This window comes from Lontra canadensis, unplaced genomic scaffold (assembly GCF_010015895.1).
Source record: "Lontra canadensis isolate GAN:19392208 unplaced genomic scaffold, GSC_riverotter_1.0 scaffold108, whole genome shotgun sequence".
NCBI lineage: Eukaryota > Metazoa > Chordata > Mammalia > Carnivora > Mustelidae > Lontra > Lontra canadensis.
The window spans coordinates 1,965,550-1,990,177 of record NW_022631102.1 but is presented as its reverse complement, the minus strand read 5'-3'; the positions used below and the strand labels follow the sequence as shown (position 1 = coordinate 1,990,177).

At 50.4% G+C, this 24,628-nt stretch overlaps 1 protein-coding gene across 3 annotated transcripts in view; it reads left to right on the top strand.

The window, feature by feature from the left end:
- Positions 1-23,652, top strand: part of TRAF3 (TNF receptor associated factor 3) — a 49,479-nt gene extending 25,827 nt beyond the window's left edge. The window contains exons 4-11 of one of the 3 annotated variants that reach the window (XM_032839616.1): positions 368-472; positions 1,329-1,496; positions 8,002-8,082; positions 10,761-10,835; positions 12,452-12,544; positions 16,508-16,648; positions 21,250-21,424; positions 22,378-23,652. In XM_032839616.1, coding sequence (XP_032695507.1) covers positions 368-472; positions 1,329-1,496; positions 8,002-8,082; positions 10,761-10,835; positions 12,452-12,544; positions 16,508-16,648; positions 21,250-21,424; positions 22,378-22,949 — 1,410 coding nt within the window. In that variant the 3' untranslated portion in view covers positions 22,950-23,652. The remainder of the gene's footprint in view (positions 1-367; positions 473-1,328; positions 1,497-8,001; positions 8,083-10,760; positions 10,836-12,451; positions 12,545-16,507; positions 16,649-21,249; positions 21,425-22,377) is intronic. The other 2 variants (XM_032839614.1, XM_032839617.1) reach the window with 2 other exon arrangements.
- The last annotated feature ends 976 nt before the right edge of the window (positions 23,653-24,628 follow it).

The window sequence follows — 24,628 nt, the reverse complement described above, 5'->3', positions numbered from 1 at the left end:
AAGTCCCCAGAGTCCAAATACGAACCTGGTCCTGGTGCGTCCCCACCTTGAGATCATGTCAGAGTTGACTCAGAGTATTTGGATGCTCTAAAGTGATCTTTAATTATTTTGTATAACTTGTTTTCATTTGGCTTATCTAATAAAAGATGGTAGTTAAGGTTGTATTATTTAAATTGTGACTCTTAGTGGGAACATCTCCTTCATTCTACTTTAGAAATTAGAAATTAAGATGGTCCTTAATGCCTTCTGAGGTCCACTTAAGGGATGCTCTCCTGATTTTTTAAAAGTGGTTTTGCCTTCTCTGAAGTAGCAGCATGTGGAGATTAAGCAGTATTAATCCTCTGAAATGACCGTCTGCCCGTTTCAGGTGTTTAAGGATAACTGCTGCAAGAGAGAGATTCTCGCTCTTCAGATCCACTGCAGGAATGAAGGGGAAGGCTGCCCGGAGCAGTTGACGCTGGGACACCTGCTGGTGAGTCCTGGGGGTGGTGCTTGGTGCTTCCATTAAGAAATAGAACTCCTTGGGGCGCCTGGGTGGCTCAGTCGGTTTCGCATCAGACTCCTGATTGCAGCTCGGGTCACAGTCTCGGGGTGAGATCGAGCACCTGCCCCCCACTTGGCTCCGTGCTTAGCGGGGAATCTGCTTGAGATTCTCTTTCTCCCTCTGCTCCTCCCCCGATGTGCACACACTCATGCTTTCTCTCTCTCAAATAAATAAATCCTTTAAAAAAAAAGAGATGTAACAGCCTGATCAGTGTGATGTGGTACCCTAAGACCATGGTTACGCTGATTTTCAAAACACAGCCAAACATGAAAGCATTCCAAGCCACTGAGGTATGAAATGTTATTTTTATGACATCATTGGCAGAATTGCCAACTGGTTTTTAAACACCCCCACCCTATTTAGGATGGAAAGAAATCTGAACCAGTTTTTAATTTTGGAAGGCCCAGTAAAACCTTCTGTATGTTTTTTTTTAAACCATGAAATTCCACATAACTTTTATGGCTTGGTTTTTGTTTTTTTGGTTTTTTTTTTTTTTTAATTAACATCTTATTTTATCCTGGAAGGATACTCAAACTGGAGTAAAACAGATTCCTTAGCCGATAACCTGATACCCAGGAAGGAGAGTTGGCTTACTCCTTCAAAAGCAGTGTAGTTTGGGTAATCACTAAATAGAAGACAAAACTCATTGTCTCTCAATACATTTGTCACTCTTCTCTGTGAAAAACTGGTCTAGCGGCAAGCAGAAATGTTTCTGGAGGCTAGAATCTGTATTTCAGATTAAACTTCTTTGCCAGTTAAGAACCTTGAAATGTTTGTTTTACAGGTGCATTTAAAGAACGATTGCCAGTTTGAAGAGCTTTCGTGCATCCGTGCTGACTGCAAAGAAAAAGTGTTGAGAAGAGACTTGCGTGACCACGTGGAAAAGGCCTGCAAGTACCGGGAGGCCACGTGCAGCCACTGCAAGAGTCAGGTTCCACTGATCACCCTACAGGTGCGCCGCCCCTCCACCTGCAGCTCTGTCCAAGTATAATTGTGTCACAGAATAGCATTTTAAAGCACTATTCTAACAGGAATAAAGAGAAAAGAGAGGAGGAAATGGCAGTTTTCATCTGGCTTTAATTCAAAGTTAAGCTTTATTTGTTGTGCCCATTTTGATTTGTATAATTAACATTTTCCCATTCCCTTGATTGACTATCATTTGGAATGCCAAAAAAAAAAAAAAATGAAGACTAATTATCAAAAAAAGGTAGAATTTTTCTCTTGTCCCAGGGAATGTCCTCAAAATCTTGTTGGATTGCTTGATCTTTTAAGCAGCTCTGGGACATAATCACCACTTCAACAGGATAATTCATCCTGCAGCATCGAAGTGCAGCTGTCTGTCTTGGAGAGAGATGAGAATTTCACATTTTTCATGCCTTGATTATTTTGGCACAGTTCTATATTGTGTGTGTGTGTGTGTGTGTGTGTTAGAGATCAGATCCCTTATCTGTAAGTTAGAGATATTGGGGGTGGAGGACAGACTTTAAAAACCAATCAGTATTACAGTAACCCCAAATATTTGTCCATTTCTTGCACAAATATTCACTGAGTACCTACTGTGTGCTGGGCACTGTTCTGGGAGCTGTGGGTTCAGTGGTGACGCTCAGCTTCTAGCAGGAACAAGTAATTAACAGGCAAATGTAATGTGGGGTAGTGATTTGTACTATGAAGAAAAATGCACTAGCATCATGGGAAAAGAGGTGGTCAGGGCTGGCCTCTTCAAGGCAGTCAGGGCCCAGTGTGGGACCAGTGCCCAGAGCAGAGGGAACAGCTAGGGGTGCACAGGCTCTGAGATGGGATTGATTGGGCAGGTGGATTTCAGGAACTGTGAGAGGCAGTGCAGAGGTGATGGGTAGCAGGGGAGTGGGTGGGGGTAGGCGCTGGGCAGCCTTGAGCAAGGGGTTGATGTCAGAGTTCCCCATCAGGTGCAGCACTCTGGCAGGTGTCACACGTAGACATGGGATAAGAGGAGAATATAGAGGCAAGGCAGTGTTGGTCGGTGTAGGAAGGGGGCAGGAGGACCAGGTGCACTGGGACACATTGGGAAGGTAGAGGCAGTGGGATTAGCCCATGGCTTAAATATGGAGTATGTGTTAAGGACGACGCGCGGTGTCTATAGCTCGATCAGCTGGATGAACTCTTGAGGTGGGGCTCACTGGAGCATAGCAGGCTTGAGGGGAGAATAGGGCAGTGGTCTGGGCTACTGGTGCATCTTAGGTGGTCCCTGTAGCCTTGGGGACAGAGGCCTGGGGCACACGAATGCTTACAGACTGCTACGAGCGAGGTCGTCTAGCAGTGGCCAGTGTGGAAGGGTCAGCAGAGTGGAGCTCCAGTGCCAGCAGGAGCTGGAGAGGGTTTGTGTGTGGGCAGGAGGGGCAGACGTTGCTGAGAGGCTGGGGGGCTGCTGGGGATGGCATCTGCACTTGGCAGGACCATCATTGTTGGGACCAAGACGGGAGAGGACCAGAGACATGCTGCCAGGGTGTCGGGCCAGGTGGTTCCTGGGGGATGTTCTACCACATTTATTGACCAAAATTTGGGACAGTTTTTTTTTTTTAATGAAATGAAAAGTCCTCTGTTTCATAATCCACATGTTTATTACCTTTGTGCAACTTTCCTGTTCCTGCGATTTTCTTCTCTTGTGAAGTCTTCTTCCTGTCTGATTTCTGTAGACGTTCCCAGCTATTAAGGACTTTCAGGAGCCGTGGAAAATAGAAATAGGGTTTGGCCTAATTGAATAATTCCTTCAGTGACTCAGTTCAGATGAATGAGACGTGTACTTAATGAGTAACGTGGTAATACGTACACATTTTGGTATGTTGCTGTCAAAGTTATACTTCGCTTCTTGCAAAAACCAGTTATTTTTATTTGCAGAATAGAATCCAGAAATTAATTTTATTCAAGAAAGACTTGCAGAGTGTGTCAGTTAGACACTGTATAAGTAACTGACTCTGAACACCAGACTAGGCTGTAAAGAGACTGGTTTTATTATTATATTTTTACTTTTTAAAGATTTTAGTTCTTTATTTGACAGAGAGAGACACAGCGAGAGAGGGAACACAAGCAGGGGCAGTGGGAGAGGGAGAAGCAGCTTCCCGTTGAGCAGGGAGCACGATGTGGGTCTCAATCCCAGGACCCTGGCATCATGACCTGAGCTGAAGGCAAAGACTTAACAACTGAGCCACCCAGGTGCCCCTAGAGACTGGTTTTAAAGTAACAAGTATGGACTCTGAAAAACAATCTGAGGGTTTTGAAGGGGCGGGGTGGGGTGGGAGGTTGGGGGAGCCAGGTGGTGGGTATTAAGGAGGGCACGTATTGCATGGAGCACTGGGTGTGGTTCAAAAACAATGAATTCTGTTATGCTGAAAAGAAGAAAAATAAAAGTAACATGTAGGGATTCACCTGCCCCAGGTCACCGTGGTGACCCCTTCCTGACAGCAGGCCTGGGATGGGGCTCCCGAGTCTTCCTGTTGGCTAGGAACACACTCAGTCTCATCTCTGTCCCGCAGTGGGCTTCTTTGTAGGAAGAGCAGGTAACTCAGAGGCATGTTTACAGCCCAGTCACCCTGACATCCCCACGTTTCCGTGTCTTATGAAGGGCGTCAGTACTCTGGGTGTTGATGAGATCCAGGATGATAAAGCATCAAGCACTTGGCCCGTTACAGCTCGTACGAGAATTTCTTTCCTACGTTTAAACCAGGCTATTGATGTGACATCAGCTGTTTTCAAGTTGTTTTATCTTAATCTGTAAATCATTAGCATAATTTAAAGTGCCAGGAGAGAATCCCCACTATCACATCTAGTCTAGAAACTGTCGAATGTGGTCTCTCTCTCTCTCTCTTTTTTTTTTTTTTTTAAGATTTTATTTACTTATTTGACAGACAGAGATCACAAGTAGGCAGAGAGAGAGAGAGAGAGAGGAGGAGGAGGCAGGCTTCCCGCTGAGCAGAGAGCCCGATGTGGGGCTCAATCCCAAGACCCTGGGATCATGACCTGAGCTGAAGGCAGAGGCTTTAACCCACTGAGCCACCCCAGGCGCCCCATGAATGTGGTCTCTTTAAACAGTTCTGTTAATTTGTAGAGAGTCAGAATTCTTGCAATTTCCTTTTCTGGGAAAATGTGTGCCTTGTAATGGGAATCTATCATGTAGGCGCAGCCACGGCGGAGGGCAGTTCGGCGATGTGTTACTAGTTTGAACATTCCTGTACTCGGCTCGTTAGCAGTCCCTCTGGTAGCTGTGTGAGAGAGACTGTCACCCGTACACAGCAGGAGACAGGGCCCAGCGTAACTGAGCCGCGGAGCTCTGGAGCCCCACATGTCCATCGGCTGGGGCGGGGCCCAGTCAGTGGTGGCAGACTCAGCGCACTTCAGGGGACGAGGCAGGAAAATTCCAGGACAACGTTCCTGTCCGGCAGTGCAGACTGAGCACCCACAGCTACACACCACACAAGCGTTAGCCCGAGAAGCACGACACTCCGCCAGCTCTCGGAAGATTCACAGGGTAGAGTTCCGTGTTAGCAAAATCCGAAACAGTATTTTGTCTGGCTCACATTGATGTGTAACGTAACTTTTTTAAGCAAAGGAAGTAGAGACACAAAATTGGGATGTTTGGATTAGGGGTTCCTCCCTGGGGGAAGGTGAGGGGGGATGAGAGAAGGACACACAGGTAAACGGAAGTATCAGTTATATTCTAATCTTTGGCCGGTGTTCCCCATGTGGTTCTGCTTTAAGACTCCCACATGGGTCACATCTATTCTGTGCCTGTCAGAGTAACGATTAATTTGGTAGACAGGACAACTTATTAGTATGGAGTTAATTCTTACGTATGAGTAGGTTGCCTGGTTTTTTAAATGGGCGTGTTGTTTTCCTGGGGCTTCCGTAACAATGTGCCGCAGAGCTGGTGGCTTAGAACACAGCAGTGTGCTCCGTCCCAGTGCTGGAGGCCAGAAAGCCAGACCCAAGGTCCTGCCGGGGCCATGCTCCTTCTGAGGGCTCCAGGGAAGACCCCTTCCTGCCTCTTCCAGCTTCTGGAGGCTGTGGTCCTCGGCGTTCCTTGGCTGGCAGCCGTCTGCCTCCCTGCTCGGATGCCACCTTCTGGAGCATGTCCTCTCCTCTCATGAGGGCACCCATGGTTGGATTCAGGGCCCACCCTAATCCTAACCAGCCCGCTGCCCTGGGGCCTCATCTTCACTGATTACATCTGCAAAAACCTGATTTCCGATTTGCCCACTACTGTGGGCAGAAGCCATGAAACAGCAATTCACAGAAGCTATATATGATTAATAAATATCAAAATATACTTACTGGGACATTATTAAGTAATTGCAAATTGCAGTCACTGCCTTTTCTACCTGTCATGTCAAAGACTGAAAAGCCTGATGGAGCTGACAGGGGTGTAGGAACATGTGTTCCTGTGATGGTGGGCGTGTGTTTGTGTATGGTTATTGGAGAGCAGTTTGGCAATATCTATCACAATCCATTTAAAATACCTGTACCCTTTGACACCCAACCAAGCCTACTTCTAGAAATTTATTCTTCTGGTATGCTTGCATATCTGCAGAGACCCTTGTTTGAGGATACTGAAGGATCTGGCCCCAGCCTCTCTTCCCACCATCCCTTGCCCCACCGTCCTAGAACACGGCCCCCACCCACTGCCACATCCTCCTCAGAGCTCCCTTCCTGGAGTTCCCCCACCCGTGTTCCTGCCCCGTCTCCGTTTGCCACGGTGGTGCTTACCTGTGTGCGAGCTGTCCTCCTTGGGCGTCTGCAGCAGCGGGCCAGCACCTGGCACATACCTGGCCTGGGGAATGGAGGTGGGCTCAAGGGGAGGCCCAGGGAGGAGGCGTGGCCTCTGTGGAACATTTAGCCTGTTACCTCCCCAGGCCTGTGACTGATCAGGGAGGGAGGTTCAGCCACTCCCCGACTTACAGACGAGGGAGGAAGGTGGAGCCATTGGCCCAGGGTTTTCCACTGAAAGACAAAGCCTTGGGACGCCTGGGTGGCTCAGTCCTTAAAGCGTCTCTCGGGCTCCCTGCTTGGCAGAGAGCCTGCTTCTTCCTCTGCCATGCCCCTTGCTTGTGTTCCCTCTCTCGTGGTGTCTCTCTTATTTATTTATTTAAATAAATAAAATCTTAAAAAAAAAAAAGGAAGAAAGAAAGACAAAGCCTAGACTTGGTGGCACCTGGGAACTCGGGGATTCTGAGCACAGCCAGGCAGAATAGAAAGCCAGTGCCGCTGCCCCTGCCCCCCGCCCCAAACGTAGTGCCTCTTATGGGAGGCCTGCTGGTAGGCTCAGTCCGGTCAGGTACTTTCTACTGAGCTCTGAGCAGTTGTAGACTTGCCCTCTGAGGGCTCTGCGCGCCTCTGAGGCCCAAGCCCAGGAGCAGAGCCATCTCTGGACTACATACCCCACCCGAACTTCGGAACACACCGAAGAAAGCTGAGTACGTGCCTGGTGTCTCACCTGGGCCCCCGTTGCCCTTGGCCCACACTGTGCCTGCCTAGTCGGACTGAGACTCTCGGCTATGTCCCCCACTCTCCCCCATCCCCATCATTCAACATCACAGCAGCATGACTGTGGAGGTCCTAATCTGAAAAATCCAGATGAGAATCAGAAGTATCCCAGGGTCCTAAGGAAAACAGCACCAAGTTCATTTCTGCTCGGTGATGTGGCCTCCAGGAGCCTGTCCCACAAGTTGTGTTGCGTGGCCTGCAGTTACAGGCCTGTCTTGTGGCCCTTTGTCATGTGTCTGGTGATGCTCTCCAGGGCTCTTGGATTTGATGTCCTGGTGACCAGCTCTCCCTGTAACTTTGCTACTGAACAGATATCTGTCCAGCAGGTGCCTGTGGCATGGGCTGAACGGTTGTCATCATCCAGGCTCTGCAGAGTTGAAATACATACCATCCAAAGAAGGGCTACACCAGAATTTGTCCCTAGTTTCCATGCATTATAGATAACCTAGTAAAATTCCAGGGCAGTAATTTAAATACCCAGTGGCTCGTGCTGTTTGCAGGTGTTAGAGAAGCATCATTTACAGATCCAAACCTGAGAAGCCGAAGGAAAACCACCCGTTTCTCCAGCGAACAGAGTCTGGACCCTGGGCTGCTATGCGAGCGGCCACAGGGCCAAGTCTGCCGGTGCCCGTGGCCCAGGGTGGCGCCCACACAGACGGGCGCTTCCTGGTGGGTGCTGCTCCGGGCTCCCTCCCACCACACCACTGTGCCCCCTCACGTGGCCCTCACCTGTCAGACTGGGGTGGATCTCCCGAGACGCCTTGTGTTTTGGCTTTCAGACTTCAAACGTGAGGACTCCCCGAATGCGTCAGGAACCAGGGAAACCGGGCCAGGGAACGGAGTGTCCTGTGGTTCTTCATGGTGATGTTGCAGATACCGATGGCATCTGAGGGAAGGCAGGTGGTGTGTCTCAAAGTTGACGACGCTTTCTCTTTTTCCTCCAGAAACATGAAGACACAGAGTGTCCCTGTGTGGTGGTGTCCTGCCCCCATAAGTGCAGTGTCCAGACCCTGCTGAGGAGTGAGGTAAGGGGCGTGGCCAGGCCTGCGGAGGAGCTGGTGACAGCCTCAGGACTAGCAGCCAGACACTCCGTCCTTCCCCAATAGCTGAAGTCAAAGGTTTTCACGGAGCATGAGAGTGACGTGTAGAAAGACAACAGAGAACCTCATGCTATTTCGGGGCATCAAAAATTTCAGAAGCAAATAAATGCTACAGAGTGGTTAAATTCAGAGCAAAATATGGTTAAGAACTGAGAAAATGCAATTACTTTACAGTGGAAGCAAAGGTCATAACTTTGTAGGTTCTAAAAAAATCTATTTTATAATCTGTAAAATAGGAATTCCTATAAGATTATCTCAAAATAAATGATGTTACAGACACTGCTGACCCTCTTGGCCATGTATGCTGTGCAGGGTTGGTGCTAGGGAGCAGGTGGGCCTGGAGGCGGCCCCCACATTTCAGGGGCCAGGGAGCAGGGCCCAGTGTAGCCTCCCCAGAGGTCATGTGTCTCACGTGGCCCTTGGGCATGCTTTCTTCAAGGCAGGTAGATTTACATTAACTTAATTTGATTGGGATATATCCAGATGGAGAAATTCCAAGGATTCTTAAATGGTTTGCCACCTGGTCCTGATCTGGAGCCCCTTTGGTTGCTGTTTGGGGAGCACCTGGGGTCCTGTGCCCCCTGGTCCCCCCACAGGTCCCTCAGGCCCAGGTGCTCTCATCTAAGGAGGCTGCTCCCCTCACCTTTGCAACAGCCTGGAATTTTACCCCTGAACATTGGCGAGGTGAGGGTTGGTGTCTTATATCCCCACTGAGCAAGAGGACCTCTGTGGGCCTGGAGCCAGGGACACAGGGTACAGAGAGGACCCCCAGAACCACTCTTAGCCAGAGCATGTCCTCCCAGGAAGGTACTCTGCTAGGCCAGGGCAGGGTCTTCCTGGGCAGTCATGGCCCCAGACCTGTAGCGTGCCTCTGGGAGTGGCAGAGAGACATGTATGGATTTCCACAACTAGGAAATCCCTCTGCTGAAGTGAATGGGTAACGTGTCTACAGTATTGAAGGGATCACCAGGGTTTTATACGCTTTCCAGAATTTTCAGTCAGGGCTACCTGAATTAGGGACAGAAGCTAACTCCATTTGCCTCTAAGTTATTTTTCTTTTAAAAATATTTAAACCTGCATTTATCTTGGGTTTCTGGTAAACGATGCTACTGGTCTATAAATTATTCTTGCCTATTTTCCTAAGCTCCTGTGAGGGAGCATGATAAAGGCTCTGAGAGGAATGATAATGAGCCATTTTAGGAGAAAGCGTGACCCTGAATTAACAGTGGCCCAATGAAAATGACATCAGACCCCTGTGTCCCTGATTTTAATACCAGAGGCGCTGGCTGGATAGGTTCATGATCACAGCGCTGGCCTGAAAAAGTAGATCTTAAAACTTCGAAGGTGACATTACTATGCATGGTCTCATGCTGTGTCTCTCTGCCAGTCACCTGGGCTCTCCCTTTTGGGCACTTTCCTCCAGGTGCCAGCCAGAGCTTCGTGGCCAGTGTGCTGGTCTGCTAGAATTGTGACCACCATGATCTGCCCCGGCTCAGAGACCTTCCACAGAGCTTGACCCATAGGCTCCCCGGGACTGTGGCCCTTCTCTGCAGCTCTCGCCACAGGCCTACTCTCCTCCCTGTCCTAAATACTGATCTAAAGGGGAAAGACTCGAGCTTTTTGTGCTGGTGTATGGTGGCCAGGCCCAGGAGCCTCTGGGAATGTGTGTGTACACAGAAAAACGCGCGCCCAGCTCTGCAGTACGCTCAGACACCCCCTCTCCTAATTCAGGGTCTAATTGTTCTCTATAAAGAAGATCTATCCTTAGAGTTTCCTGATGAGAATTTCTTCAATAAAAGAAGAAGCTGTCCTTAAATTGTATCAGCCTACTGAGTAGTACTATGTCTTTAAAATGTAAATGTTTCAATTCCCTTTTCTCTTGAGGGGGTATCATAAGTGGTTTTTATTTGACGATTTGCCAATATTTAAGCTGAACAAAGGGGTTTTTCCTTGTACAAGGAGTTATCCTCTCCCGATCTCTCTTAATTTGCTTCTTCCAATTAGAGGTGACAATATTAAGATTGTTAGAATGACCTTAGCGATCTGTGAGAGGCTACATGGGTTTATGCGCATTCAGAGGGAAAAAAAGTCTTTCCAGAAGAAGGAAAAACTCATCTTGTTATCTTGAGTATTGAGAGTAATGGTACATCATGTAAGCTTGCTTCCAAAATATATTTATTTTTGTGTACCATATATTAGGTGTGTGACCCAGTTACATCCTGAATGCTTTCTCTTTTTTGTGTTTCATGCAACTTTTGTTTATAGTCTTTAAATGTTCATTTCAGTTTACGTTTCTCCCTTTCTTTTTAAAATGCTGGCGCTGCAGACGGCATGTCACATTTTGAACAATTTGTTCTAAAGAAACTGTAGGTTTAAGAAATGTTACAGTAACCGTATTTCTGTATATTGGCGTATATATGTGTATACATGTGACAGTAGTGTAAATTTACTGCCTTGAGCCCAGGAAGCAGGTGGTATACACACCTGTAGCTGATAAGCCCCCTTCGTGACAGTACAAACCAGATGCTCTCTGTGCCCTTAATGTGTTTGAACATTTTCATGCAGACGCTTGTGCCACAACTCACGTCTCTTTCCCGTTGCAGTTGAGTGCACACTTGTCAGAGTGTGTCAATGCCCCCAGCACCTGTAGTTTTAAGCGCTATGGCTGCGTTTTTCAGGTCAGTATCCAACATTTGTCCTTCCCAGTCACTGACATTCTGCCATGAGAGAAAGTTACTATCTTAACATCTTAACATGCAAGTTCTGGACTTGTAGTCTTTGTCATGGAGCCGAGTCACCGTGCTGCATGGGCAGCGAAAGCTACATGCAGCCACCGTGGGTGCTTGCTCTCCATGCCCGTGGTGTTCTGAGACCTGAGGTGGACACCGGTGCTGAGAAGGAAGTCAGGGCATTAGCAGAATGACTCCATCTGACACCGGCTAGGCAGTGGGACAAACAGGACTGACAGTCGTGGGGCGGGTTTCTGGAGAGAGATGGCTGTGGAATTGGAGCGCATACTTGAATGTAAGTGCATGTCAAGCCAGACACGGCTTGGGCGGTGTGTGCATCAGTGCACAGCTGTGCGGACCGCACTCGTGTGTCCCGGGGCATCTCCACCACCCCTCACGGAGCAGCTGTGTGGAGAGGGCATCTCTGTCACCACCACACTCAGGCTGCAAGAAGCCTGTGTCTGGGTTTTTTTTGTTTTTGTTTTTTAACACGTCTGAGATTGCTAGTGAATTTGAACCGAGTTTCATTGAAACGTGTGTCTCAATTTTAAAACTGATCAGAGGGCAGTATCTATTACAGTTAAATTATATTTAATTTTGTGTATTACCAATACATTGTTATGAAATCAGTACAGAGATACTGGCAACTCAGTATTTTCTTAGAAAGTAAAGAGCCCTAAGAGTAAGAGTGACTGTAGCTCTCCCTTTGTCTCCGTCTCTTAACGAGACGGAGCGCTCGCCACTGTTATGTCGTATGTAGTTCCATTCATTCTGTGTATGTGTATATATATGTTTATATAGAGCAGTACTTATATCAACATATATATATGAATATTCTATGTACAGAGTATGTGTTTTGGAGATCATTAAAATGCTGTTTGTGGCTTCTTAATTTTCTAATCCCAAAACAAATTACATTTTCATATGGATTATTTCCTTGCATATACGAAGTACTATTCATGTGCTTATTACTGACTCTGATGTGGTCTCCATCTTATGTACTCTGTAGATTGTTTATGTTTTGTATGTAACTTTCCAAGTATACTTAGAACAGTGAGGAGCAATAAGTTTTTTAATACAGTATTTTTCCCTAATAAGTTAATATTCTAGAAGATTATTTAGAATGCCACTTTGACTACATGTTCGCTCACTAGATTATTGTAGCACTGCCTAGCTGTAACTGCAGGTGTCTGCACATTTCCCATTTGTAGTTTTAATGGAAAAATTTATAAAAGAACAGAAGTGAGAGGTCTAAGATTTAATTTCTGGGCATTACAAATATGAAATGCAGATGAGAAGGCACTTGGTAAGAAGCTGGAGGAGTAAAGAGCATGAGCTTGAGCTCGCTGCAGACTTGCAGGCTGTCTGTCTTGCCAGCCTCCCCACCTGCCCTTGGCAGAGCAGGCGCCACCAAGCACGGCCCCTCGAAGGCGTGGAGACCGCCCGCTAGCCATACAAGAGCAGGGCTCCCCTCCGTGTGTAGCGCTGGGGTTAGGTCATGTGTTAGTCTTGCTGCGCTCCGTAATGGAGTGATGGCTTAATGCACTGCGTCTCTGTTCTCGCAGGGGACAAACCAGCAGATTAAGGCCCATGAGGCCAGCTCCGCGGTGCAGCACGTCAACTTACTGAAAGAGTGGAGTAACTCTCTAGAGAAAAAGGTAACACCAGACTGCTTCTCGCTTTTGTTGGCTTTTAATCATTTCTTCAAATTATTTAAAGAAGAAAATCTTTTTTATAGTTACTAATGGTTTTGGATAAAAGAAACAGTATCAAGAGAATATCCAAAAAGTAAATTTCTTTTCACATGACTTTGAGCTCATAAATGAAGGCATTTGTGTGTGTTTGTTCTTTGTTTGTTAATTGCCAAGCAAGCATGCAGTGCGCCCCCCCCCCCCGCCTTTTTTTTCCTAAATCACATTGTGGTTAACTTAGCATTGACCTAGAATGGGGATTCTCAGACTGCCAAACCTCCCCATCTCTCCCCATCAGCCTCGTCTTATTGTAAGTAAGTTTTATTGGAATGCAGCCATGCTCATTCATTTCCCTGTTGTCCATGGCTACTTTTGCAGAGTTTAGGAGTGAGACAGAAACTGTACGGACCTCACAGCCCAAAATGTTTACCCTCTGGCTCTTTGCAGAAAAAGTCTGCCGACACCTAGTCTGGAAGGTGACCCAGGTTACATGCTTCACCGTTCTTTGTCTTTTCTGAGCAATGCTGCCCCCCACGGGTGTTACTGTCGACTTCCTCACCGGATGCTTTGTGGAAGCTGGGTGCAGGGGCACTTGTCCTCCGGCTGGGCTGCTTCTCAGGAGGCCTGCGTGGTGGGGCTGCTGCCTCCTTAGCAGGCGCCTCCCCCGTGTAGTACTTCTTCCCCCTGAGTTCTCCCTCCGCGGTGTTCCCCTAGGCCAGGCCTTCTGTTCATGAGGAAAACGTGAAAACCTCGGAGAACTGATAGAGAAGAAGTTGTGACAGGATCTCTCACTGTGGCTTTTGTACAAAAACAGAAACACTTCAGTATTCAGGAAGCACTGGCAGAGAGTTTGCAGCAGGAGGGCACGAGGTGAATTAGAGCGGCCGGTAGGACTGATGTTCATTTTCTAAAGATTTGCAGAGATTTGAATACCTTGTTCTGGCATGAAATCTAACCAATTTAAAAAGCGGATGTGTTTGAACCAGTCCAAAATTGTTAATCAGAAGACTTGTATGAACGCTGACATAAAGTAGCTCTTTCAATACGAGTGTTGACGCCGAGGGTGAGAAGCGACGGGAGGGCTGGTCACGCGTGCATGTGCAGGTGCGGCAGCGGGAGGGTCCCCTTCACTGGTGACACAAACTGTGTGTGTGAGGAGTCGTTTGTGACTTCCGCAGGGACACATAGTACTCGCTCTGAGCTAACGATGGTTTACGAAAGTCTCTCTTCCCCGCTGTTTGAAGAATGTGTTGTTTCTGCTGTTCAGAAATGGTAGCATCGACGGCAGGGTTCTCCGCCTCTCGTGGACTCGGCTTCTCACTTAGGTGACAGGTTCTCGCTCTCGTTGAAGATGCGTTGATTGCGCCCCAGTGCGCGTGCGCGGTTGTGACGGGGGCCGCTTGCGGGCAGGTCGGGGAAGGTGCCCGCGAGTCTGCCCCCGGAGCCCGGTCAGCCCCCGGAGCCCAGTCTGCCCCCAGAGCCGAGCCTCGCAGCGCGGGTGCAGGGTGACCCCGGCAGTAGCGATGTGCCCCCACCCTCCGCGGCGGTGGCCTCGCTCCCCTGCACGGCGGCGTGTGCGCCTCTGGAGGTGCCCGGCCCCGCGGCTTCCCGGCCCGCGAACACCCCATGGGAACGCGGCCTGTCACCTGCGAGGGCGGGACGCGCTGCCACGCGCTGCAGCTGGCGCACTCGACATCTTTGCCCCTTTTGTCTCTCCCCGTCTCTGCCCGGCAGAGTGACCCCGCCTGCCGTTAGGTCCGGGAGCCCGGGCCGCGCCTGGTGTTTGCGCTCAGCGGAGGGGGCCTGTGTCTTCACTGGGCCCAGAGGCGAAGACCGGACAAAGAACGGACATACTCATCTCTTCCTAACATGGGAATTTATTTTTCGTTATAGAATTACTCAGTTGGAATCTCTTAGGTTATTTTGTTCATGTGTAGTGGAAAATAGCATGTTTGAGTTGGTTCAAAACCCTGACCCATCACATTCATGTCAAATTAAGGAAAAGCTGTTTTGTAGAATGTGGACTTAAGAACACCCATCTTCCATGTTAGGGAAGCTTACAGGGAAATACAGAGTGCCCCACCAAAATAGGCTGCAGTAAATGTTGTTCTCAGGAGGGCCTTGGGGAAGGACGGGGGACTCCTGCTTTCATCTGCCTTGGGAATGTTCTGCTGTCTTCTTGGAAACACACCTGCCAGGTAGACTTTCCCGTACACATCATGTCTACATGGTGGACGGGTGATAGCTGGGATCTGCAGGGTCCAGGAGTTGGATTCTTTGATTAAAAGAAATAAGTAAATAACGAAGTAAATTTTTACCTTAGGGAGATCCCTAAATTAAGAAGTTAAGCATTTAATATGACGTGATATGTGCTCATTCATGTGAGACACTTCTGGGCATCTTCAGGTCGCTTGTTTTGTTGTAGGAAAAAAATGGCCATTGTTTTTGGAGATATTACTGAGATTTTTAATCAAAACCGTTGGCATGCATGCAGGCTATTTCTTTTTTCTGGGTATGAGACTAAAGAGTCTGGGAATCGTGTCCAGCTTGAGAGATGGGAATGAGTGAGCCATAGCTTTGGGAAAGGCAGACCCGTCTGCAGGAATGACCCGTGGCCCGTCTATATCGCCTGTAGGAGTCCGGGGGCGGAAGTGTATATTTTAGAGGAAAGTCCACTGGTGCCAAGTGATGTGCTAGGCAAGTGATGAGTTCTTTTGCCTGTGAGACATCGCAGGTTTCGTGTTCCTCAGTAAATACGCATTTGTTCTAAAGTGAAGCAGACTGTGACCTAGGTGCTGCCTGGTTGCCTGTCTTTAGGCAGGTTCTTCGCAGGGACGTCAGGAATCTGCGCTTTACCACACCCAGGTCTGTCCTGGGATGGCTTTGGGCCATCGCCTCAGGTGTTGGCTGGTATTTGGGGGGCACATCTGAGTGGAGGTGTCACAGCATTCCCCAGGGAGCCTGCCGTCTTCGGGGGCCACAGCCCAGTCCGCGCACAGGCGCATCTGTTGGTAGAGAGACCTTTCTGAGGGCCAGAGAACCCCATGCAGAAATCTGGTGAGAAGGCGGCCTTGTCAGACTTGCCTTCGGACTCCTCACCCGGGGGCTTTTAAGACCAGGTTTACATGGGTTCTTGGGAGCTAATTATTTCCTAGAAAGAGATTTTGAAAAGGTCGGTGGTGGGTTTAGAACTGCTCCCCCAGCAGGCCCTTCCTGGGCTGACATGCTGTTGCCTGTCTTCATACACTGGGTTTCCTGGAAGGTCTTCTCTGGCCTCAGGCCGGGTGCACGGGCTCTGCAGCTCCTGGGTCTCTGCTGCAGGGCTCGTTGTCAGCCTGAAGGAGTAAGTGAGGCACGAACGTAGCTTTGTTATTCTCTCTGTGCTTTCCCCTTGTGTTGGGAGAGCTTTCCAAAGTGCGGGAGAAAGCCCACTGGTGGAAGTGAGATAATTCACTGGGCTGCAACTAGTACTTTTTAAAGTAAAATAGAATCAAAGAGAAAGTACCAGGACACATGGAAATGACTAGGGCGAGGATGGTTTTGGGATACCAGTTTCTTGGGTGTACACACACACACACACACACACACACACGTCTGTATACACGGGGTGAGAGGTGAGAATGTGTCTCCTGGTCAGTTTGAAAGCCACTCTGGTAGAAGGTTTATTTTTCAGCAAAAACTTTGGAAAGCGTGTCCCATTCGTTCCAAAGGCGCGGGCTGCTGTGCTTTGCCTCACCGTAGTTCATTACCTGGGGCAGAGTGTAGGGTTTCCTGTCAGTTACCAGGACTTCCATTTCCTGTGTGAAGGGATTTTTGTCCCCTGGAGCTAGTAGAGGGCCTATATTGTGAAAACGCAAGTACTGTCATTATAATTGTCATTAATTAATAAAACCACTTTTTGTTTGCTTAATTCAAGAATTTCTTTTTCAGGTTTCCTTGCTACAGAATGAAAGTGTAGAGAAAAACAAGAGCATACAAAGTTTGCACAATCAGATATGTAGCTTTGAAATTGAAATTGAGAGACAAAAGGAAATGCTCCGAAATAATGAATCCAAAATACTTCATTTACAGGTAAGAAGTTTAAGACGGTGGCTGGATCAAAGGATGAGGAACATGTCTGTGTTCTCCTTCCAGACTTTCTCAGTGAGCTGTTTGAGCAAAAGCCCTGACCTTTGTTAAACAGACGGCCTGTTTCTCTGAAGTGTAGACTGAGAACCTGGGCCGCTGTTTCTTCCCCACTTTTCCCTGGAGAGCAAGCCCACTGGCTCTCTTCTGTGTCTTTGATTCACTCTTAAGTAAGACTTAAAGCCTGCATTTTTAAAAACTAGCTGTTTTTATTATTGTTTAAGATTACATATTGTTCAAGAGTAGTTATGTGTAAAGTTTCACTTCCTAAAGTGAAGTGAAGCTGATTTATTTTGTTGTGAGTGTTCTGGCCACACATTCCCCACTTTATCTCACCACAGAGATTCAGATGTCCCTCAGAGCAAACGCGCAGACCTTTGCTGCTCTGAGAAAAGGTGATCGGGAAAAGACGCTTCATTAGAATGTTGCTTCTCGTTTGTTATCAGCACAGGTGCTTGTTAGTATCTTGTTCCTGTAGATCTTACCCGCACACTAGTGTCCTCGCGCCGTATGTCTGTTACACTCATTTCTACGTATATCACACACCCCCACGGAAAAATCACTACTGTGTTTCCAAGATGGCTTTTTAGTGCTTTTACTTAGATGTGTTTCCTTAAATTATCTGGAAGATAAATTTTTTCCAAGAGCTCAGAGTCACGGAGTCTTTGAGAATGCCTTTCTTTGCATTTTACCATCAGAGATTACTCCTAGTGGCTCAAATTGCATAGCGATTTATTAAATCAGTTTCATCTGTGTTAAAACCTTGTGGTTGTCCAGAGACGAGGAAAAACACAATGAAATAATAGATTGTGTTAGGAAAGGTAAAGTCACTGGTATTGAATCAAGCCAGAAGAAGTATGTGATGTGAAACACCAGCAGGCCTCCTGCCGGCGAGCGCCCGTGAGAGCGGTTCGGGAGGCCCCTCTCAGCCCCGAGCTACTGGCAGCCTAACTGTGGGCCTGGGGCTCTGAGACGTGCGTGGAAAGGACACAGAAGTTAAAGCTATACTAGAAAAACACCTTAAAAAATAGCAACAGAAGAATAAGTAAGTAGTAGGTTCATTTGTACAGCATCATTGAAAACCAGAAAAGTGAGGGTCTCCGTAATGAGGTCACCGGGGCATTTGTTGGAACCTCTGATACCGCTACCTGCGCCCTCCATTTCACCCTCTCCTGGGGTCAAAAATTTGAACTTACTTTAATTTACTTTTTAGTAGAGCTTAATCATTCTACCGTGTATGATATATATTTGAACACTTTGGTGATGGAATCAACTGCTGGGATCTAGGAAAGGAAGGGGGAAAGCAGGTCACTGGTGCCCAGAGCGTGGGGGCTGAGCAGCCGACCAGTTGGTGCCCCTGATGGGTCCTAAGTAGGAGGGCGGCCACTCGCCACTGCTCTTCTGCACGGAGAGGAAGGCATGGAGGGAAACAGACTGTGTGGAAGAAAGGCACGCAGATCAGCATGCACGTGCCACACCTGATCTCACGGAGTGCATTGGGACAGCACTCCCCGCTCCGCCAGGGGCTTCTGGAGACTGAACTCTGGGTGACGGTGTGATGGCAAAGGTGGCAGATCGCCTGTGCTTCGCTGTGGGGCTGGCCCCGCGCACAGAGTCAGGGCTCTCCATCTTCAGGCATCGTGGGTGGAAGACCTCCGTGGCTGGCCCCCTGAGGCACTGGCTGTCTGTGAAGCACGCTCGGCCTGGGGGCACTTCTCTGCGGTCCCTCCAGAGCCTTCACCGCTCCACCCTGAGCCTCGGTGCCGCGCGGTCTTCCTTCCTCATCCCAAAGCCTTCCTGTCGCCTTCCCCTCCTCCCTGCTCCCCCAGCCCTGCGCATTGGACCACCACAGTGACCCCAGACTTGTTACCTCCCTTGTTGGACTCTCCAGGACACCCCGAGACCCTGGGGACGGTGGCAGCACATACGGATGGCAGAGCTCCTGAGGGCCCCGGGTACACACGGGGACAGGGATGTGATCAGAGCTGGCCAGCGAGAGTGGGATTCAAGAGTGTGTTTGCTTTTGCTGGCCCAGGAAGGGCAGTTGCTTAATATTTTTCTTTTTAAAGAACGTGTTTAAGACCACCTAGATGTCCGCTGACTCTGTGTGTCCCTGTTGTTGGCAGAGGCCAGAGGAGCTGGTTGTTCTGCAGTCCCGGGTGTGGAACTGAAGCCACGAGGTGCACTGTCCCTCCCCAGCCTCCCCCCGCCCCCCGCATGGTCCCTTTGGCGCAGTGTTTGGTACAGAGGTCCCAGTGACTGAGCGGTGCAAGGGGCAGGAAGAGGGACGGTGGTGGAGCCCCCGGGTGTGCCCTGTGTGGGCTGACGAGCGAACCTTTTGATTAGGATTTATTGACTTTGCCTGCAGTCGGTGCCGTCTCTCAGCGTCTGGCTTCTTTTTCTCGTGCAGCCTACACCTGCATTTAAGGTCTATTTTTATAGAAAGATGACAGCAGCTGTGTGTAGACCACTCTGGAGGAATGAGATCATGTTTGCTGCATTCTGCAGAGAAAGTGATCGGTGGCGTGTTCTGCTTGACTTGCCAGCACGTACACAAAGGAGAGGAGTTTAGAACCACCACATCGTCTCTTGCTGGGCGAGGGGGGCCGGTGCTCCTTTAAAGTGATCACCCTTGGTGGAGCCTTATCTGTGTGCACACTGTGTGCAAGTGTGCACGCGCGTCCCCCTGTCCCCGGCCCCATATGCTGACTCAGTGTCACTGAGCTGGCGCCTGGGGCCCCTGCGGCAGCCCTCCCCTCATTTCACACCCATGGTTCTGGCCCTGAGGTCACCATGTGCCTTTGCACCCACTGCCCTGTGCACAGCACTCAGGTGCTGGGGAGGAGGCCCCTCTGTGTCACCCCCATTTTATCTCACGGGCATGAAGCTGAGGGGTGATGCTGGCTTGTCCCAGGCCGGCGTGCAGTTCACTCAACGAGGACCAGGCTACAGAATGGCATCCCTGAGAGCCACCACTGATGACAAGGGTTTCCGTTGACCTCCCTTGTAAACGCACCAGTATCCCCGGTACCTCAACTGGTGGCGTTGGCGGGTAGGGTTGTGGCAGCCCTGCAGGGGCTTGTCAGAAATACATCATGGCTCGGTGTTCGGGGGAGGGGGGTTGGTAGTGCTGCCCCCAGAACCCAGACTTCGTGACCTAATTAAATATGCCTCCAGACACATGGATTTAAACAAAATGACGTCATTGTGGGAAGAGGTGTTCTTTACAGAAAGCATTTTTCTTTTTTAGTGTTAGCTAATATCAGGTTTTCTTGGAAAGAAGAGGAAGAATGATCCTGTACTTCTACCCCAGAAAAGTAACCCAAACCTACCGTGTTTGTTTCTTGGTGGTTATTAACAGCCAGCAAACGTGCTGAAACTAAATATTTAAAAATAGGCTTCCAAAAGGAGAAGTGAGCTCAGCAGCCCCTGGGGTGCTCCCCCGTGTGGCCCCTCAGGTTCAGAGGCGGCCCAGTTACTCACTGGCCCTCACTGGGGGCCAGACCATCCAGCCTTCATGAGCTTCACTTCAAAAAATGCAAATCCTTTTTAGAAGTGAAAACCCTGGGGGCACCTGGGAGGCTCAGTCAGTTAAGCATCTGCCTTCAGCTCCCGTCATGATCCCGGGGTCCTGGGCTCGAGCCCCTGGTCAGGCTTCCCTGCTCCGCCGGAAGCCAGCTTCTCCCTCTGCCTCTGCCCTTCCCCCACCTCAAGTAAATGAACAAAATCCTTAAAAAGAAGTGAAAACCCTCTAGGTCCCGGCTTTACCCACCAGGTGGGAATGCCAGTCCTTCCGAACTGCCTGGAATGTGTCTTATCCCTCCGCTTGTTGCTGTACATGGTCTGTGTGTTTCTGCTGAAAGAGGGTTTCTGAATTATTTAAATTAAGATAGGGTGAAATGCAGCCTCGCTGTCTGCAGCCTGTCCGTGTATTTGTCCGTCGTATTTCTGGGCCCAGCGGGCACCGGATCCTGAGCACCGTGCCGGGGGCGGGGGGGGGGGGGTGCAGCCAGCCCCGCTCCTCGGCATTGCCTCTCCGTTTCAGCCGGGATCTTCCTGCGCCAGCCCTGTGCGGGTGCCAGGGTGGTGGCTGCTCTCTCTTGGGACCCAGCAGGATTCCGGGGCACTGCCTGCAGCCACAGAGACAAGGCGACCCCTCCAGCCCTGGGTCAGGCAGCCTCATGGGAGACGCAAGTTGTTCGGCCCCTGTAGATGGCTCGGCCCTTTAGGAAACAGACCTCCAGAAGGCCCGTGGGTGTGGCTTCAGGGTCCTGCACCCGAGATTCTAGGACAGAGCGGTGTAGGGCCCCGTGCCATGCAGCTGGCGGGTGAGACTTCTCTGTGCCTTGGTCCCCTCCTCTGGGATAGGACCTGTGGCCCCTGCATCCCCTGAGATGCGTTTGGGCCACCAGAGAGTTGCGGGCGTGGGGCGGGCTCTCGGCACGGGGCTGGCTGCTGGTCCTCGATGGCTGCTGTGTGATGGGAGAAGCTCAGCGTCTGCAGGTTTCTAACTGTGTTTTACCTTTCCGATGCCTTCTATTTGGAAGCGAGTGATAGACAGCCAGGCAGAGAAACTGAAGGAGCTGGACAAGGAGATCCGCCCCTTCCGGCAGAGCTGGGAGGAAGCAGACAGCGTGAAGAGCAGCGTGGAGTCCCTGCAGAACCGGGTGACGGAGCTGGAGAGCGTGGACAAGAGCGCGGGGCAGGTGGCTCGGAACACAGGTGGGGGCCGCAGTGGAGGGTGGGGAGGGGTCTGGGGCAGGCAGCGTGCATCCTGGTCTGTTCCTGGGAGCCTGGCCAGCCTGGCCAGGTGGGGGGCTTGAGATGGTGGGTGGGTGGCACACGGGGCACACACCCCCTAGAGCAGCGGTTTCCAGAGAGATGTACCGTGCAGAGGTGTGATGACTTTCCAGCCAGAGATGCCTTTGTGAGAGACAGAAACGTCTCCCACCGAGACACCCCTCCGTGTGACGCCGGCCTGCTGGAGAGGAGGTGCAGGGTGGACGCCGGGCAGAGGACAGGGCTTGCTGGTTGGAGGCGGTGGGGTGCAGGGTGGGGAGGTGAGGGAGAGGCTCCCGGCCATGCTCGTGAAAGCCTCCGAGGGACAGAAGTGAGCAGCAGTGAGACAAGATCCCACAGTGTGCTCAGCCAGCGTGTTTCTGATTCCTCGAATGTGCTTTGGGGACTAAGTGAATATTCTGAATTTTTTGCGTGACAAGGATTAATGGTGCAGAGGGACTGGGGTTATGGCAAACCCCCCCCCCCCAACATTAGGTTAAGCCGAGGATGGGAATGACATGGTGAGAGGCCACACCGGGAGCAGGTGACTCTGAGCGTCAGGCTGGAAGGCAGGGGGAGGTGAGCAAGAGGGTGGCCTTTCCCTGCCCCCAGTGGGGCTCTCAGGGCGCGCTGTGGGAGGGAGGGCCCTGCTGTGATGTGCTCTGGGACACACCGGCCTGTGTCCCCCCAGGTGTTGCCTCCCAGCAGGCCGTGGCCGTGGCCATGGGTGTGGGGGACCAACGAGGCCGGGATCTGAGCCCTGTGTTTCAGGACACGTAGAGGTGTTTGTCTTCCACCCACAAGCCTGCTCGTGCTGGTGTTGGCGGGAACAGGCTCCTCCCGCCTTCCTGGCACTCACGGGCCTCCTTCGCCCCATCTCTCCTCACCCACGGCAGGCTTGCTGGAATCCCAGCTGAGCCGGCACGACCAGATGCTGAGCGTCCACGACATCCGCCTGGCCGACATGGACCTGCGCTTCCAGGTCCTGGAGACCGCCAGCTACAACGGTGTGCTGATTTGGAAGATCCGAGATTATAAGCGGCGGAAGCAGGAAGCCGTCATGGGGAAGACCCTGTCTCTTTACAGCCAGCCCTTCTACACGGGCTATTTTGGCTATAAGATGTGTGCCAGGGTCTACTTGAACGGGGATGGCATGGGGAAGGGGACGCATTTGTCGCTGTTTTTTGTCATCATGCGCGGAGAGTACGATGCCCTGCTCCCTTGGCCGTTCAAGCAGAAAGTGACGCTCATGCTGATGGATCAGGGGTCCTCTCGGCGCCACCTAGGGGATGCCTTCAAGCCGGACCCCAACAGCAGCAGCTTCAAGAAGCCCACCGGGGAGATGAATATTGCCTCTGGCTGCCCAGTGTTTGTGGCCCAAACTGTGCTAGAAAATGGGACTTATATTAAAGATGATACCATTTTTATTAAAGTCATAGTGGATACTTCGGATCTGCCCGACCCCTGACAGGTCACTGGGGGGGTGGATTGAGCAGAAGGCAACTCCTCGGGGGTTTGAACCGGCTGTCTCCACCGAGGTCCTCGCGCTCAGAAAAGGACCTTGTGGAACGGAGGAAGCAGCAGAAGGTGGCCGCGGGCCGGCGGGAGGAGCCACGCGTGAGGACACACCCAACATGTTTTTTAATAGACTAGCAACACTCCGCTCTGAAGAATTATTTATCCTTCGACGTGATAAATACTGCTGTCAGAGAAGGTTTTCATTTTCATTTTTAAAGATCTAGTTAATTAAGGTGGAAAACATATATGCTGAACAAAAGAATCGTGATTTTTCTTCCTTAAACTTGAACACCAAAAAACACACAGACACGCGCACACACATGCACACACACGCACACCTGGGGATAGCTGGACATGTCAGCATGTTAAGTAAAAGAAGAATTTATGAAATAATAATGCAATTCTGATATATTCTAAAATTCAAGAGTGCAATCTTGTTTCAAATATAGTATATTGTCTATTTTTAAGGCCTCACCTGGTCTCTGTTTTAATAATTTGTTTGTCAGAAGACCCTGAAGTACACCTAGGTCTTTTCTGAAAGTCTCAATTCAGAATCATTTTTTAATTTAAAGTTCTAAGATAATTGTTATTGCAAACATTTTATTTGAAAACGTTGATAGACTGATATTTCTTGGAAGAAAATGTAAACTATCCAACACTGGTTATCACTTGTGATAGGACAGAAACTACTCACTCTGCCGTTATTTCTCGTTAGAAATGTGAGCCTCACTACCTGTCGTAGTCCATGGCACTACGTCGCAGTCGCTATGAGGGGACCTGCTCATCGATGCTGTGCATCATTCTCAGACTTACAATCGTTGTCACCCTAAAATAGGGCGTTCGTTGAACTTTGGAGTTCTAAACAAAATCCTGTAGGCTTCTAAGATTCTGCCCCGTGTTCAGACACGCGCTCCCTTGCTGTCCACTCTGACCGTCGGCGTCCAGCACCCGGGCTGGGCAGGTGGCGGGGGCCGGAGGAGGTCGCGGCGGGTGTGTTTCTGCGTTCTGTCACGTCGCTGCGTCGTGTTGCCGATCTCCGAAGGCGGCGTCTTTGCGTGGAGGTGGTGGCATACAGTCCATGTGCCTTAGACGGGCCCTGCTGCTTCTCGCCCCGGCTCTGTGTTCGCTGTAACTCTGAAAGGTGTTAGCTTCCCCCGACTCTCCTCCCAACCGCGAGGTCTTTGCCTCTTCGGAGGCCCTCAGACAGCCCCGTCCCTGCGGAGGAAGCCGGGCTCCTCTTCAGCTTCCGGAGCCTACGCTGCTCCGTTGTCACAGGTTCCAAATCTCTGGGCCCCGAAAGTGAGCCGCCCAGTCCCTGCGCCGGCGTGGTGGTCCCACCCCCGGGCCAGGAGGGGAGCAGCCACAGCGCCTCTCCGGGTCCCCACCTGGGTCAGGGGAGTCCACCCCCCACCCCCCAGCCCCCGTGCAGCAGAACCCTCTGAGCATTCCAGAGACCGCCGCTCTGGGGGGCCCGCCCAGGCTCGGTGACAGGGCCCCGAGACCACTGTTCTCTTGGGAAGGGGGTGCTCGGGACGGTCCCGGCCTGCGCCCGCCCAGACGGCGTTTTCTCCACTCACTGTTTACCTTCTCTCAATGGTCCAACTGTGATTAGAAGCCGGAGCCCTGCCT